General features: G+C 44.8%; 1 protein-coding gene across 3 annotated transcripts in view; it reads left to right on the top strand.

The window, feature by feature from the left end:
* Positions 1-17670, top strand: part of DNMT3A (DNA methyltransferase 3 alpha) — a 355992-nt gene that overhangs the window by 93963 nt on the left and 244359 nt on the right. For all 3 annotated transcript variants that reach the window (XM_066594397.1, XM_066594395.1, XM_066594394.1), the window contains exon 3: positions 7653-7757. In XM_066594397.1, the coding sequence (XP_066450494.1) occupies positions 7653-7757 (105 nt within the window). The remainder of the gene's footprint in view (positions 1-7652; positions 7758-17670) is intronic.

Genomic DNA, 17670 nt, shown 5'->3' with positions numbered 1-17670 from the left:
TACCTCAGCAGTATAAGAAATAGCAACCAATCACAGCGCAGCTTTCATGTTACCTCAGTGGTATAATATATAACAACCAATCACAGCGCAGCTTTCATGTTACCTCAGTGGTATAATATATAACAACCAATCACAGCGCAGCTTTCATGTTACCTCAGTATAATATATAAACAACCAATCACAGCGCAGCTTTCATGTTACCTCAGCAGTATAAGAAATAGCAACCAATCACAGCGCAGCTTTCATGTTACCTCAGCAGTATAATATATAACAACCAATCACAGTGCAGCTTTCATGTTACCTCAGCGGTATAATATATAACAACCAATCACAGTGCAGCTTTCATGTTAACTCCAGGTCCTTATCCTCCTATAACGAATCTGTGTCTGGAGGTACCTGGTTGCTGTGTGTTGTCTTTGTAGTGCCCAGTTTATGTCTTAATATATTTAATAAAATACGTTTTTAGTGGTAGTCACCTCTGTAATAACAACCAATCACAGTGCAGCTTTCATGTTACCTCAGCAGTATAATATATAACAACCAATCACAGTGCAGCTTTCATGTTACCTCAGCGGTATAATCTATAACAACCAATCACAGTGCAGCTTTCATGTTAGCTTAGCGGTATAATATATAACAACCAATCACAGCGCAGCTTTCTTGTTACCTCAGCAGTATAATATATAACAACCAATCACAGTGCAGCTTTCATGTTACCTCAGTATAATATATAACAACCAATCACAGCACAGCTTTCATGTTAGCTTAGCGGTATAATATATAACAACCAATCACAGTGCAGCTTTCATGTTACCTCAGCGGTATAATATATAACAACCAATCACAGCGCAGCTTATATGTTACCTCAGCAGTAAGAGAAATAACAACCAATCACAGCGCAGCTTTCATGTTACCTCAGTGATATAATATATAACAACCAATCACAGTGCAGCTTTCATGTTACCTCAGCGGTATAATATATAACAACCAATCACAGCACAGCTTTCATGTTACCTCAGCAGTATAATATATAGCAACCAATCACAGCACAGCTTTCATGTTATCTTAGTATAATATATAACAACCAATCACAGCACAGCTTTCATGTTGCCTCAGTATAATATATAACAACCAATCACAGCGCAGCTTTCATGTTACCTCAGCGGTATAATATATAACAACCAGTCACAGCGCAGCTTTCATGTTACCTCAGCAGTATAATATATAGCAACCAATCACAGCACAGCTTTCATGTTACCTCAGCGGTATAATATATAGCAACCAATCACAGCACAGCTTTCATGTTACCTCAGCAGTATAAGAAATAGCAACCAATCACAGCGCAGCTTTCATGTTGCCTCAGCAGTATAATATATAACAACCAATCACAGCGCAGCTTTCATGTTACCTCAGTGATATAATATATAACAACCAATCACAGCACAGCTTTTATGTTACCTCTGCAGTATAATATATAGCAACCAATCACAGCACAGCTTTCATGTTACCTCAGCAGTATAATATATAGCAACCAATCACAGCACAGCTTTCATGTTATCTTAGTATAATATATAACAACCAATCACAGCACAGCTTTCATGTTGCCTCAGTATAATATATAACAACCAATCACAGCGCAGCTTTCATGTTACCTCAGCGGTATAATATATAACAACCAGTCACAGCGCAGCTTTCATGTTACCTCAGCAGTATAATATATAGCAACCAATCACAGCACAGCTTTCATGTTACCTCAGTGGTATAATATATAGCAACCAATCACAGCACAGCTTTCATGTTACCTCAGCGGTATAATATATAACAACCAATCACAGCGCAGCTTTCATGTTACCTCAGCGGTATAATATATAACAACCAGTCACAGCGCAGCTTTCATGTTACCTCAGCGGTATAATATATAGCAACCAATCACAGCACAGCTTTCATGTTACCTCAGCCGTATAAGAAATAGCAACCAATCACAGCGCAGCTTTCATGTTGCCTCAGCAGTATAATATATAACAACCAATCACAGCGCAGCTTTCATGTTGCCTCAGCAGTATAATATATAACATCCAATCACAGCGCAGCTTTCATGTTACCTCAGTGATATAATATATAACAACCAATCACAGCACAGCTTTTATGTTACCTCTGCAGTATAATATATAGCAACCAATCACAGCGCAGCTTTCATGTTACCTCAGCAGTATAATATATAACAACCAATCACAGCGCAGCTTTCATGTTACCTCAGCGGTATAATATATAACAACCAATCACAGCGCAGCTTTCATGTTACCTCAGCGGTATAATATATAACAACCAATCACAGTGCAGCTTTCATGTTACCTCAGCAGTATAATATATAACAACCAATCACAGTGCAGCTTTCATGTTACCTCAGTATAATATATAACAACCAATCACAGCACAGCTTTCATGTTAGCTTAGCGGTATAATATATAACAACCAATCACAGTGCAGCTTTCATGTTACCTCAGCGGTATAATATATAACAACCAATCACAGCGCAGCTTATATGTTACCTCAGCAGTAAGAGAAATAACAACCAATCACAGCGCAGCTTTCATGTTAGCTTAGCGGTATAATATATAACAACCAATCACAGCGCAGCTTTCTTGTTACCTCAGCAGTATAATATATAACAACCAATCACAGTGCAGCTTTCATGTTACCTCAGTATAATATATAACAACCAATCACAGCACAGCTTTCATGTTAGCTTAGCGGTATAATATATAACAACCAATCACAGTGCAGCTTTCATGTTACCTCAGCGGTATAATATATAACAACCAATCACAGCGCAGCTTATATGTTACCTCAGCAGTAAGAGAAATAACAACCAATCACAGCGCAGCTTTCATGTTACCTCAGTGATATAATATATAACAACCAATCACAGTGCAGCTTTCATGTTACCTCAGCGGTATAATATATAACAACCAATCACAGCACAGCTTTCATGTTACCTCAGCAGTATAATATATAGCAACCAATCACAGCACAGCTTTCATGTTATCTTAGTATAATATATAACAACCAATCACAGCACAGCTTTCATGTTGCCTCAGTATAATATATAACAACCAATCACAGCGCAGCTTTCATGTTACCTCAGCGGTATAATATATAACAACCAGTCACAGCGCAGCTTTCATGTTACCTCAGCAGTATAATATATAGCAACCAATCACAGCACAGCTTTCATGTTACCTCAGCGGTATAATATATAGCAACCAATCACAGCACAGCTTTCATGTTACCTCAGCAGTATAAGAAATAGCAACCAATCACAGCGCAGCTTTCATGTTGCCTCAGCAGTATAATATATAACAACCAATCACAGCGCAGCTTTCATGTTACCTCAGTGATATAATATATAACAACCAATCACAGCACAGCTTTTATGTTACCTCTGCAGTATAATATATAGCAACCAATCACAGCACAGCTTTCATGTTACCTCAGCAGTATAATATATAGCAACCAATCACAGCACAGCTTTCATGTTATCTTAGTATAATATATAACAACCAATCACAGCACAGCTTTCATGTTGCCTCAGTATAATATATAACAACCAATCACAGCGCAGCTTTCATGTTACCTCAGCGGTATAATATATAACAACCAGTCACAGCGCAGCTTTCATGTTACCTCAGCAGTATAATATATAGCAACCAATCACAGCACAGCTTTCATGTTACCTCAGTGGTATAATATATAGCAACCAATCACAGCACAGCTTTCATGTTACCTCAGCGGTATAATATATAACAACCAATCACAGCGCAGCTTTCATGTTACCTCAGCGGTATAATATATAACAACCAGTCACAGCGCAGCTTTCATGTTACCTCAGCGGTATAATATATAGCAACCAATCACAGCACAGCTTTCATGTTACCTCAGCCGTATAAGAAATAGCAACCAATCACAGCGCAGCTTTCATGTTGCCTCAGCAGTATAATATATAACAACCAATCACAGCGCAGCTTTCATGTTGCCTCAGCAGTATAATATATAACAACCAATCACAGCGCAGCTTTCATGTTACCTCAGTGATATAATATATAACAACCAATCACAGCACAGCTTTTATGTTACCTCTGCAGTATAATATATAGCAACCAATCACAGCGCAGCTTTCATGTTACCTCAGCAGTATAATATATAACAACCAATCACAGCGCAGCTTTCATGTTACCTCAGCGGTATAATATATAACAACCAATCACAGCGCAGCTTTCATGTTACCTCAGCGGTATAATATATAACAACCAATCACAGTGCAGCTTTCATGTTACCTCAGCAGTATAATATATAACAACCAATCACAGTGCAGCTTTCATGTTACCTCAGTATAATATATAACAACCAATCACAGCGTAGCTTTCATGTTACCTCAGTGGTATAATATATAACAACCAATCACAGCGTAGCTTTCATGTTACCTCAGTATAATATATAACAACCAATCACAGTGCAGCTTTCATGTTACCTCAGCAGTATAATATATAACATCCAATCACAGCGCAGCTTTCATGTTACCTCAGCAGTATAATATATAACAACCAAACACAGCGCAGCTTTCATGTTACCTCAGTGGTATAATATATAACAACCAATCACAGCGCAGCTTTCATGTTACCTCAGCAGTATAATATATAACAACCAAACACAGCGCAGCTTTCATGTTACCTCAGCGGTATAATATATAACAACCAATCACAGTGCAGCTTTCATGTTACCTCAGCAGTATAAGAAATAGCAAGCAATCACAGCGCAGCTTTCATGTTACCTCAGTGGTATAATATATAACAACCAATCACAGCGCAGCTTTCATGTTACCTCAGTGGTATAATATATAACAACCAATCACAGCGCAGCTTTCATGTTACCTCAGTATAATATATAAACAACCAATCACAGCGCAGCTTTCATGTTACCTCAGCAGTATAAGAAATAGCAACCAATCACAGCGCAGCTTTCATGTTACCTCAGCGGTATAATATATAACAACCAATCACAGTGCAGCTTTCATGTTACCTCAGCAGTATAAGAAATAGCAACCAATCACAGCGCAGCTTTCATGTTACCTCAGTGGTATAATATATAACAACCAATCACAGCGCAGCTTTCATGTTACCTCAGTGGTATAATATATAACAACCAATCACAGCGCAGCTTTCATGTTACGTCAGTGGTATAATATATAACAACCAATCACAGCGCAGCTTTCATGTTACCTCAGTGATATAATATATAACAACCAATCACAGCGCAGCTTTCATGTTACCTCAGTGGTATAACAAGTGAGAGCTGCGCTGTGATTAGTCGCTATTGGCACCAAGAATTACAGGGAAGTCGGTGAGTTTTTGATTTGTTTATCCGTCGCCGATGCTGAAGAACAATCATGTAAGATTTCCCTCAGAAGTGCAGATCTGTATACGACACAAATAGACAGATGTTGTCTTTTTTATATAGGATGTACTGATTGTATTATACATGACCTGGAGGGGATGATCTGTGGCACTGCAGTGTGACATATAGCATGGCGGTAATGGTCTGCAGCGGTGCCATGTGACATATAGCTTGAAGGGGGGATGATCTGTGGCACTGCTGTGACATATAGCATGGCGGTAATGGTCTGCAGCGGTGCCATGTGACATATAGCTTGACGGTTATGATCTGTGGCGGTGCTGTGTGACATATAGCATGGTGGTGATGATCTGGGGCACTGCAGTGTGACATATAGCATGGTGGTGATGATCTGTGGCGGTGCTGTGTGACATATAGCATGACGGTGATGATCTGTGGCACTGCAGTGTGACATATAGCATAGCGGTGATGATCTGGGGCACTGCAGTGTGACATATAGCATGGTGGTGATGATCTGTGGCGGTGCTGTGTGACATATAGCATGGTGGTGATGATCTGTGGCGGTGCTGTGTGACATATAGCATGATGGTGATGATCTGGGGCACTGCAGTGTGACATATAGCATAGCGATGATGATCTGCGGCGGTACTTTGTGACAGCATGGCGGTGATGATATGCGGCGGTACTTTGTGACATATAGCATGGCGGTGATGATCTGTGGCGGTGCTGTGTGACATATAGCATGACGGTGATGATCTGTGGCATTGCTGCGTGACATATAGTATGTCGGTAATGATCTCTGGCACTGCAGTGTGACATATAGCATAGCGGTGATGATCTGCGGCTGTGCTGTGTGAGATATAGCATGCCGATGATGATATGTGATGATATGTGGCGGTGCCGTGTGACATATAGCATGGCGGTGATGATCTGTGGCTGTGCTGTGTGAGATATAGCATGCCGATGATATGTGGCAGTGCCGTGTGACCTATAGCATGGCGGTGATGGTCTGCGGCAGTGCAGTGTGACATATAGCATAGCAGTGATGATCTGCAGTGCTGCCTTGTGACATATAGCATGGCGGGGATGGTCTGCGGCGCTGCCGTGTGACATATAGCATAGCGGTGATGATCTGCGGCGGTGCCGTGTGACATATAGCATGGCGGTGATGATCTGCGGCGGTGCCGTGTGACATATAGCATGGCGGTGATGATCTGCGGCGGTGCCGTGTGACATATAGCGTGGTGGTGATGATCTGCGGCGGTGCCGTGTGACATATAACGTGGTGGTGATGATCTGTGTCATTGCAGTGTGACATATAGCATGGTGGTGATGATCTGTGGCGGTGCCGTATGGCATATAGCATGGCGGTGATGATCTGCTGCGGTGCTGTGTCACATATTGCATGGTGGTGATGATCTGCGGCACTGCAGTGTGACATATAGCCTGGCTGTGATGATCTGTGGCGGTGCCGTATGACATATAGAATGGTGGTGGTGATCTGTGGCGGTGCCGTCTGACATATAGCATGGCAGTAATGACCTGCAGCGGTTCCATGTGACATATAGCATAGCAGTAATGATCTGCAGCGGTTCCATGTGACATATAGCATGGCAGTGATGATCTGCGGCCGTGCTCTGTGACATATAGCATGGCGGTGATGATCTGCGGCGGTGCCGTGTGACATATAGCGTGGTGGTGATGATCTGCGGCGGTGCCGTGTGACATATAACGTGGTGGTGATGATCTGTGTCATTGCAGTGTGACATATAGCATGGTGGTGATGATCTGTGGCGGTGCCGTATGGCATATAGCATGGCGGTGATGATCTGCTGCGGTGCTGTGTGACATATTGCATGGTGGTGATGATCTGCGGCACTGCAGTGTGACATATAGCCTGGCTGTGATGATCTGTGGCGGTGCCGTATGACATATAGAATGGTGGTGGTGATCTGTGGCGGTGCCGTCTGACATATAGCATGGCAGTAATGACCTGCAGCGGTTCCATGTGACATATAGCATAGCAGTAATGATCTGCAGCGGTTCCATGTGACATATAGCATAGCAGTAATGATCTGCAGCGGTTCCATGTGACATATAGCATGGCAGTGATGATCTGCGGCCGTGCTCTGTGACATATAGCATGGCAGTGGTATTCTGCGGCGGTGCCATGTGACATATAGCATGGTAGTGATGATCTGCTTCCCCTCCACATCTGACAATTCTTTTCTTTTCACCACCAGGGAGAAGAAGATGCCAAGGAGCAGAAGAACAAGGAGGATCGGCAGGATGTTGTGGGGTCCTTGAAGAAGGTTGGGCGTCCCGGCAGGAGGCGTAAGCATGATACGGTAAGTTCTGTACCGTGTGATTCTGCAATGGATGATGTGCGGTTCCTCCGCATGAGCCGAAAGTTGGCTCAGGGCAATGGAGGACAAAGGACGCAGTGGAGCAACTTCTACAAGGACTGAGGACCGAAGGGTCAGAGAGGGATTATTGGAGGGGTCAGTAAGGTGCTACCAGCCCAGATATGGCCACCGCATGTGACTGCGTGATATACAGACAGCCGGACCCAGACAATGACCCTTACAGCAGAAGGCTCAGTAAGCCAGGAGCATTAGCCCAACCCTTCTGTATTAACAACCAATGCATGTAACGCGTTTCGGAGACAAAGACCCTTCCTCAGAGCCGGCTGGAGGAAGTACTTTACACAACCGCAACGTACAAACATAAAGGGGAACAGTGAAGAATAAAATCATCAATGAAGATTCAATTACAATAAATTAAAGCCATCTATTGATGGATCCCTCCCTGCCGCCCTGTCCCCCTCCGTCTCGTCCCCCGTCCCCACACCGCCTTGTCCGCCTGTTTATCCAACTGCACAGATGAAAACGATGAAAGCTGGTAACACCGCTTTTCCCCGAAAATAAGACCCTGTCTTATATACATTTTTGTCCCAAAAGAGGCGCTAGGTCTTCTTTTCGGGGACTGTCTTATTTTACTTACCTTGCAGGCTCAGTCCAAGTCCCTCCCGCTGCTCTCCAGAGCTTCGCTCCACTTCTTGCAGTCCTCGGCCACCAACAGAAGATCACTTCGTAGTTATGGGATTCATAAATCCCGCCTCCAGGAAGTGATGGCTCTGATTGGTTCTTGAGCGCTGCTCAGCCAAGAAATGCATCACTTGCTGAACCGATGCTTTGGCTATGATTGGTTCTTCAGCTGCTGCATTGATTGCTTGAGCCGCGGTCGAAGAACCAATCGCAGCCATCGCGTTGTGGAGGAGGGATTTACGAACTGGCCAATCAATGCCGCGACTCAGCCAATTCAGAAATACCGCCTCCACAACACAATGGCTGTGATTGGCTGAGCCGTGGTCAAAGAACCAATCAATACAGCGCTCGAAGAAATCCCTGGATGCGGGATTTCTGAATTCTGTAACCAGGAAATGTTTTATGTAGCGCAGCTAGGGCTTATTTTCGGTGAAGGACGGTATTATTCAATTATTTTTTCTATGTTTTTTATTTATTTTAATTGCCTTTTTTTTGTTTCTTTTTTCCTTTATTTTCTGTCCTTCTTCTCTGTCCGTTGTTATTGTGCATAGTACTCTTTCCACACGTTTCTGAGGAAGGGTCTGTGTCCTCGAAACGCATCAGAAACTCCGCTTGTTAATACAAAGGATTCGGGTAACGTCCCACTCCCTAGAGGGTCGTGCACCCTGAGCGCTGCGCCTGCAGCCCGTTATATTCTGTTTCCTCCGGTTCGCAGGCTTATGACTTACTGACTGTCTGCAGGTCGGTGGTCTTGGACTCGAGGGAGACGAAGAGCGGCCCCCCATGATGGAGCACGGCTGGTTATGGCTCTCAACCAGCCCTGCCATCAGTCGTCGTCCTGGTTTGTCCATGAACCCCTACAGCCAGGTCTGGGGCATCTGTGCCACTGACCAGCAGGACCTCTGCGGAGCCGGGTGCTGACCCCTTCACCTCCTCCTAGTCTTGTATCTGGGATCAGTGGGGACGCCAGTGGTTAGTATCCCTCCCACTACCACCATTCCAGTGCCAGGGCGTTAATACCACATCGAGGACTGTGGCAGTGTGTGGTATTTGGCGTACTGCCTCACATACAGTATGGTGGTTGTGACCGCTCCCTGGGGGCACCCAGCTTTCCCAGAGTCCTGAAATGTAAAGCTAAGGGTTATATAATGCTCTGAGGGCAGAGACAGAGTTGTCCGGCTCCTATAACCATTGAATAATACGGTTAGTGCAGTAATTAAGGCCGGATCCATCATTAATTACAGCTGAGTCACGCCTGGCGCTGCGCTGACATACTTTCTCTTCCAAGTGGAAAAGGTTATGAACTCTTCTCTGACTCCGTACTCAGGATTTATGCAGTGCAGCCAGCATTCATATTCACTTCGTCTGGCTGCTTACCCAGCAATACCTTGTCACCTGCACAGGTCTGCTGTGTAACCTGGTATTACTTCTGTTACCTGCACAGGTCTGCTGTGCTACCTGGTATTACCTCTGTTACCTGCACAGGTGTGCTGTGTTACCAGGTATTACTTCTGTTACCTGCAAAGGTCTGCTGTGTTACCTGATATCACCTCTGTTACCTGCACAGGTGCGCTGTGTTACCAGGTATTACTTCTGTTACCTGCAAAGGTCTGCTGTGTTACCTGATATCACCTCTGTTACCTGCACAGGTGCGCTGTGTTACCAGGTATTACTTCTGTTACTTGCACAGGTCTGCTGTGCTACCTGGTATTACCTCTGTTACCTGCACAGGTCCCCTGAGTTACCTGGTATTAACTGTGTTACCTGCACAGGTCTGCTGTGTTACGTGATATTACCTCAGTTACGTGCACAGGTTCCCTGTATTACCTGGTTTTACATGTGTTACCTGCACAGGTCCACTGTGTTACCTGATATTACATCTGTTACCTGCGCAGTTCTGCTGTGTTACCTGATATTACCTCTGTTACCTGCACAGGTGGCCTGTGTTACCTGGTATTACCACTGTTACCTGCACATGTCCGCTGTTTTACCTGATATTACCTCTGTTACTTGCACAGGTCTGCTGTGTTACTTGATATTACCTCTGTTACCTACACAGGTCTGCTGAGTTACCTGCTATTACCTGTTACCTGCACAGGTCCGCTGTGTTACCTGATATTACCTCTGTTACCTGCACAGGTCTGCTGTGCTACCTGGTATTACCTCTGTTACCTGCACAGGTCCCCTGTGTTACCACGTATTACTTCTGTTATCTGCACAGGTCCGCTGTGTTACCTGATATTACCTCTGTTACCTGCACAGATGCGCTGAGTTACAAGGTATTACTTATGTTACCTGCACAGGTCTGCTTTGCTACCTGGTATTACCTCTGTTACCTGCACAGGTCTAAAATGTTACCTGGTATTACCTCTGTTAGCTGCAGAGTTCTGCTGTGCTACCAGGTATTACCTCTGTTACCTGCACAGGTCCGCTGTGTTACCTGCACTGTTCTGCTGTACCACCTGGTATTACCTCTGTTACCTGAACAGGTCTGCTGTACTACCTGGTTTTACCTCTGTTACCTGCACAGGTCTATAATGCTACCTGGTATTACCTCTGTTAACTGCACAGGTCCGCTGTGTTACCTGGTATTACCTCTGTTACCTGTACAGGTCTGCTGTGTTACCTAGTATTACCTCTGTTACCTGCACAGGTCCGCTGTACTATCTGGTATTACCTCTGTTACTTGCACAGGTCCGCTGTGTTACCTGGTATTACCTCTGAGAATAGGGCTGATTCCTCTGCACTGTGACAGCCCTTCAGATATTTGTAGACAGCTATCAAGTCTCCTCTCAGCCTTCTCTTCTGCAAGCTAAACATTCCCAGATCCTTTAACCGTTCCTCATAGGACATGATTTGCAGACCGCTCACCATCGTGGTAACTCTTCTATGAACTTGCTCCAGTTTGTCTATGTCTTTTTTAAAGTGGGGTGCCCAGAACTGGACCCAGTATTCCAGATGAGGTCTGACTAAGGAAGAGTAGAGGGGGGTAATGACCTCACGTGATCTAGACTCTATGCTTCTCTTAATACATCCCAGAATTGTGTTTGCCTTTTTGGCTGCTGCATCACATTGTTGACTCATGTTCAGTCTATGATCTATATGTATACACAAGTCTTTTTCACATGTGCTGCTGCTTAGCTCTATTTCTCACGTTCATGGGTGCTAGTGTAATATGTCGACACTGGAAGTATGGTTGGAGACCTACAGAGTGACAGGTAACGCCCTGTTAATGCCCCAAAGCTCCGGATTGGCCTGTGTCCTCGTTTGGTAGCAGTGAGGGCACAGAGCATCCGGAGCTTCCCTGCGGTGTGTGTGTTTGTTGCCCTGGCGGACCCGTGGCCAGTGGAGATGTCCACAGCAGCAGCTGCTGCTGGCTCTTGCATTCCCTCACCTCCCTGAAGGCCAGTCAGAGCCACTTGCAGGAGCTGCCCTGGCAGAAGCAGGACCTGCCGCAGCGCCACTGCCATGTGCGGCTTCCAGTTGCTCGGCGGCCAGGGTCGCAGTGGTGCTGCTGGAGCGCTTGCAGCAGCAGTAGTGGTGCTGCTTCTACAAGCTCGCCGGGCAGCAGCAGTAGCTGCCGGTACAGGACTGCCGGAGCCACTTTTAAGGTGCCCAGCAGCTAGATGCCAGGACCAGTAGTGGCCGTCTCAGGGGGCACATCTGTGGCAGCCAATCAGCAGCTGGTGGCGTTTCTTTGAACTCAGGACTGCCAACCCATATCTCCACACATTATCCTGGTGGAGACATATTACACCAGTACCTTCTATATGTGCTTTCTTCATTTTTCTTGCCCAGATGTAGGACCTTGCATTTTTCCTTGTTAAATACCATTCTGTTAGTCCCTGTCCACTGTGCAAGCTTTTCTAGATCTTTTTGAATACTCTTTCTTCCCTAGTGTTAGTTATCCCTCCAGCTTTGTGTCATCAGCAAATTTGATCAGTTTCCAATTAATTCCCTCCTCCAGATCATTTATAACAATGTTGACCAACACTGGGCCTAGGACAGAGCCTTGTGGTTCCCCACTTGATACATTCTTCCACTTGGATGTGCAGCCATTTATGACCACTCTTAGACTACGATCACTCAACCTAGGTGAATCCACCTAACAGTTGCCTTGTCAATCCCAGATTTTGTCATTTTTTCAAAATAAGTATGGGATGAGATACTTTGTCAAATGCTTTACTAAAGTCACGATCTACTATATCCACCACATTTCCCTGATCAACCCAGTCGGTGATTCTGTCATAGAAGGAAATTAGATTGTCTGGCTTGACTTGTTTGTTACAAACCCATGCTGGCTCTGGTTAATTACTCCATTCTCATCCAAGTACTTACAGACATGCTGTTTAATAATTTGTTCAAAGATCTTTCCCGATATAGAAGTCAGGCTCACAGGCCTGTAGTTTCCTAGATCCACCTTCGGTATTAGTGTATCTTGACGTCATCAGAAAGTCCTGTTGGAGTCAAGATTGACAGGGGGGTAACGGCCCCTGAACCCGATTGGCTGCACAGCTGGAAGGCCACTACAAGTTGCGGGAAAATTCTTCCAGCGGCTCGTGGTGCTAACGCACTGCCTACGCACCGAGGCACAAGGCGCTACCCGGCTGACTGTAGTAGCACAGAGCCAAAAGACTGCAGAAGCGAATTGACCAGCGGCGCCGTCGGCGCTTCACAAGAGGTACCCCCTTTTAGTGTCAGTTTGAGTACCCCCTTTTAGTGTCAGTTTGAGTCCACAGTGTGGAGGAGCAGACACCGGCCGTGTTCCACCTGAATCTCATGCGCCTTTCCCGGCGTGGGAGCACAAGAGCTGATGGCTGCAGCTGTCACCGATGGAGCGGCCGCAACCGATCTGACAGTGCCGGCGCCAGAGCACAACCGCTGAGGGCGGCAGCAGTGAGTGGGGGATGGCCGACACAGAGCTGAGGGTGCAGGCAGCGGACCAGTAGCGGTGAGGACGGCACCTGTAAGTGGGGGAAATTAGGGTGAGGGTAACTTAATTTTTAAGCCTTACATTATAACATGTTAATGCTGCCATGGTACACCAGTAAACCTGAGTGTTCAGTTGTAGGGAACGCAGCCATGTAGGCACACTGTGCTACCAGGACCTGACATCCTTGACCCTATCGGAAGCGAGGGGTGTTCCTCCTTTCAAACCCCTAGCTTCCGGTGGCGTCAAGATACACTAATACCTTCACCTTCTTCCCTTTTTTGAAGATAGGGACATTTGCTGATCTCCAATCTTCTGGGACTTCTCCTGTTCTCCAGGAATTTTCAGAGAATACCTGCACAGGTCCACTGTGTTATCTGGTATTACCTCTGTTATTTGTACAAGCCTGCTTTGCTACCTAGTATTACCTCTGCTACCTGTACCATGTTACCAGGTATTGCCTCTTTTACCTGTACATGTCTGCACTGCTGCCTGTGCCATGTTACCTAGTATTTTCCTTTTTTACCTGTACAGGTCAGCTATACTACTTGCTATTACCTCTCTTACCTATGCACCTGTGCTATGTTACCTGGTATTACTTCTGTTACCTAGACACATATGCTATCTGTAATACCTGTAAACCCTGGCGTTATCTGAGCACATGTGCCATGCTACCTCTATTACCTGTAAAAAGTGGCGTTACCTGGACATGCACCGTTACCTGTATCGCCTGTAAATCCTGACGTTATCTGGACACGTGTCATGTTACCTGTATTACCTGTAAACCTTGGCATTACCTGAACACATAACATGTTACCTGTATTACCTGTAACCCTTGGCATTTGTGCTACTGTATCATGCTTGGTATTACATAGACATCCATGATAAGTAATTTGGCATTTCCTGTGTCCTCTGGCATTACCCGACATCTGTGTTCTGTTACATGGTACTACCTGTGCCAGCTGGTGCTACAAACCTGACATAGTACCTGATATTATATGTGCCACTGGTATTACCTGACACCTGTACTGTGTAACCTAGTATTCACATGTGCCCTTTGACATCACTGTTATCTGTTGTTACCTGTGGACACATTGGCCATGTTATCTGGTACCCCATGACTAGTATTACCATCTTGTTAAAGACTGAAGCATTTACTTGGTTGTGGATACCTGTGTTAGGATATCTGGTATTCCATGCACACTCTGGTGCTACCTGGATACCAGTAATGCTACCTAGTATTACCTTTCCACTCTGGTGTTACCTGGTGTTACCTGTGTACTCTGGTGTTACCTCATATTACCTGTGCACTCTAGTGTTACCCAGTATTACCTGTGCACTCTGTTGATACCTGTGCTATGTTATCTGGCATTACCTGTACACTCTGGTTTTACCTGTATACCAGTAATGCTACCTAGTATTACCTTTGCACTCTGGTGATACCTGTGCCATGTTATCTGGCATTTGCTGTACACTCTGGTGTTACCTGGATACCAGTAATGCTACCTGGTATTACCTGTGCACTCTGGTGATACCTGTGATATGTTACCTGGTATTACCTGTGCACTCTGGTGATACCTGTGATATGTTACCTGGTATTACCTGTGCACTCTGGTGTTACCTGGTATTACTTGTGCACTGTGTTGTTACCTGGATACCAGTGATGTTACTTGGTATTACCTGTGTGTACTAGTATTACTTGTGCACTCTGGTGTTACCTGGTATTACCTGAGCACTCTGGTGATACCCGTGCCATGTTATCTGGCATTATCTGTACACTCTGGTGTTACCTGGATACCAGTAATGCTACCTAGTATTACCTTTGCACTCTGGTGATACCTGTGGTATGTTACCTGATATTACTTGTGCACTCTAGTGTTACCTGGATATCAGTGATATGTTACCTAGTATAACCTGTGTCCTCTGGTGTTACTGGACCTTGGTGCTTTGTTACCTACTGTAGTATTACTGGTGCCACTGGTGTTGTCTGTGGTATGTTACCTGATATTACCTGTGCACTCTGGTGTTACCTGGATACAAGTGATATGTTACCTAGTAGTACCTGTGTCCTCTGGTGTTACTTGCCCTTGGTGCTATGTTACCTACTGTAATATTACTGCTGTTACCTGGATAACTGTGCTATATTACTTGTGAGTACTGCTGTTCCATGGATACCTGTGCTACTTTACATGGTATTACCTGTGTTCCCTGGTGTTAGCTGGATACCTGTGCTATCTCACCTGGTATTACCTGTGCCCTGTATTGTTATATGATACATATATTATGTTACTTACTGTAATATTACCTGTGCCACCTGGTGTAACCAGAATATATTTAACTTTGTATTAACTGTGTCTCCTGGTGCTACCTGGACCTTCTGCTATGCCCATACCGCTTACGTTATGCTATGTTTCCTAATAGAGCCTGTGTCATGCAGTGTGATATGAGCTTATCTGATCAGTACAGGATAAGTAATGTATTTACCCAGTGACTCCACCAGCAGAATAGTGAGTGCAGCTCTGGGGTATAATACAGGATGTAACTCAGGATCAGTACAGGATAAGTAATGTATTTACCCAGTGACTCCACCAGCAGAATAGTGAGTGCAGCTCTGGGGTATAATACAGGATGTAACTCAGGATCAGTACAAGATAAGTAATGTATGTAAACAGTGACTCCACCAGCAGAATAGTGAGTGCAGCTCTGGAGTATAATACAGGATGTAACTGTGGATCAGTACAGGATAACTAATGTATGTACACAGTGACTCCACCAGCAGAATAGTGAGTGCAGCTCTGGGGTATAATACGGGATGTAACTCAGGATCAGTACAGGATAAGCAATGTATGTACACAGTGACTCCACCAGCAGAATAGTGAGTGCAGCTCTGGAGTATAATACAGGATGTAACTCGGCATCAGTACAGGATAAATACTGTACGTACACAGTGACTCCACCAGCAGAATAGTGAGTGCAGCTCTGGAGTATAATACGGGATTTAACTCAGGATCAGTACAGGATAAGTAATGTATGTACACAGTGACTCCACCAGCAGAATAGTGAGTGCAGCTCTGGAGTATAATACAGGATGTAACTCAGGATCAGTACAGGATAAGTAATGTATGTACACAGTGACTCCACCAGCAGAATAGTGAGTGCAGCTCTGGAGTATAATACAGGATGTAACTCAGGATCAGTACAGGATAAGTAATGTATGTACACAGTGACTCCACCAGCAGAATAGTGAGTGCAGCTCTGGAGTATAATACAGGATGTAACTCAGGATCAGTACAGGATAAGTAATGTATGTACACAGTGACTCCACCAGCAGAATAGTGAGTGCAGCTCTGGAGTATAATACAGGATGTAACTCAGGATCAGTAGAGGATAAGTAATGTATGTACACAGTGACTCCACCAGCAGAATAGTGAGTGCAGCTCTGGAGTATAATACAGGATGTAACTCAGGATCAGTACAGGATAAGTAATGTATGTATACACTGGCTCCACCAGCAGAATAGTGAGTGCAGCTCTGGGGTATAATACAGGATGTAACTCAGGATCAGTACAGGATAAGTAATGTATATACACAGTGACTCCACCAGCAGAATAGTGAGTGCAGCTCTGGAGTATAATACAGGATGTAACTCAGGATCAGTACAGGATAAGTAATGAATGTACCCAGTGACTCCACCAGCAGAATAGTGAGTGCAGCTCTGGAGTATAATACAGGATGTAACTCAGGGTCAGTACAGGATAAGTAATGAATGTACCCAGTGACTCCACCAGCAGAATAGTGAGTGCAGCTCTGGAGTAAAATACAGGATGTAACTCAGGATCAGTACAGGATAAGTAACGTATGTACACAGTGACTCCACCAGCAGAATAGTGAGTGCAGCTCTGGGGTATAATACAGGATGTAACTCAGGAGCAGTACAGGATAAGTAATGTATGTACACAGTGACTCCACCAGCAGAATAGTGAGTGCAGCTCTGGAGTATAATACAGGATGTAACTCAGGATCAGTACAGGATAAGTAATGTATGTACACAGTGACACCAGCAGCAGAATAGTGAGTGCAGCTCTGGAGGGACGGATGGGGGACGAGGCAGGAAGAGACATCTCTGTACCACAACAAACTAAAACCACCCAGAATATGGGTCATAAAGCGACAGATGATGTGAAGGTGGAAGAGTTTGTACGCAGAACAGCGTAATCCCGTCCGTCTCCTCGTCTTACCAGGAGTCACCTGACCTGCTCTGCGGCTCGTGAGCGCCGTCACATG

This window comes from Eleutherodactylus coqui, chromosome 1 (genome assembly GCF_035609145.1).
Source record: "Eleutherodactylus coqui strain aEleCoq1 chromosome 1, aEleCoq1.hap1, whole genome shotgun sequence".
In the NCBI taxonomy this organism is placed as follows: Eukaryota; Metazoa; Chordata; class Amphibia; order Anura; family Eleutherodactylidae; genus Eleutherodactylus; species Eleutherodactylus coqui.
The sequence above is the reverse complement of the archived record's forward strand: the minus strand, read 5'-3'. Positions and strand labels throughout refer to the sequence as shown.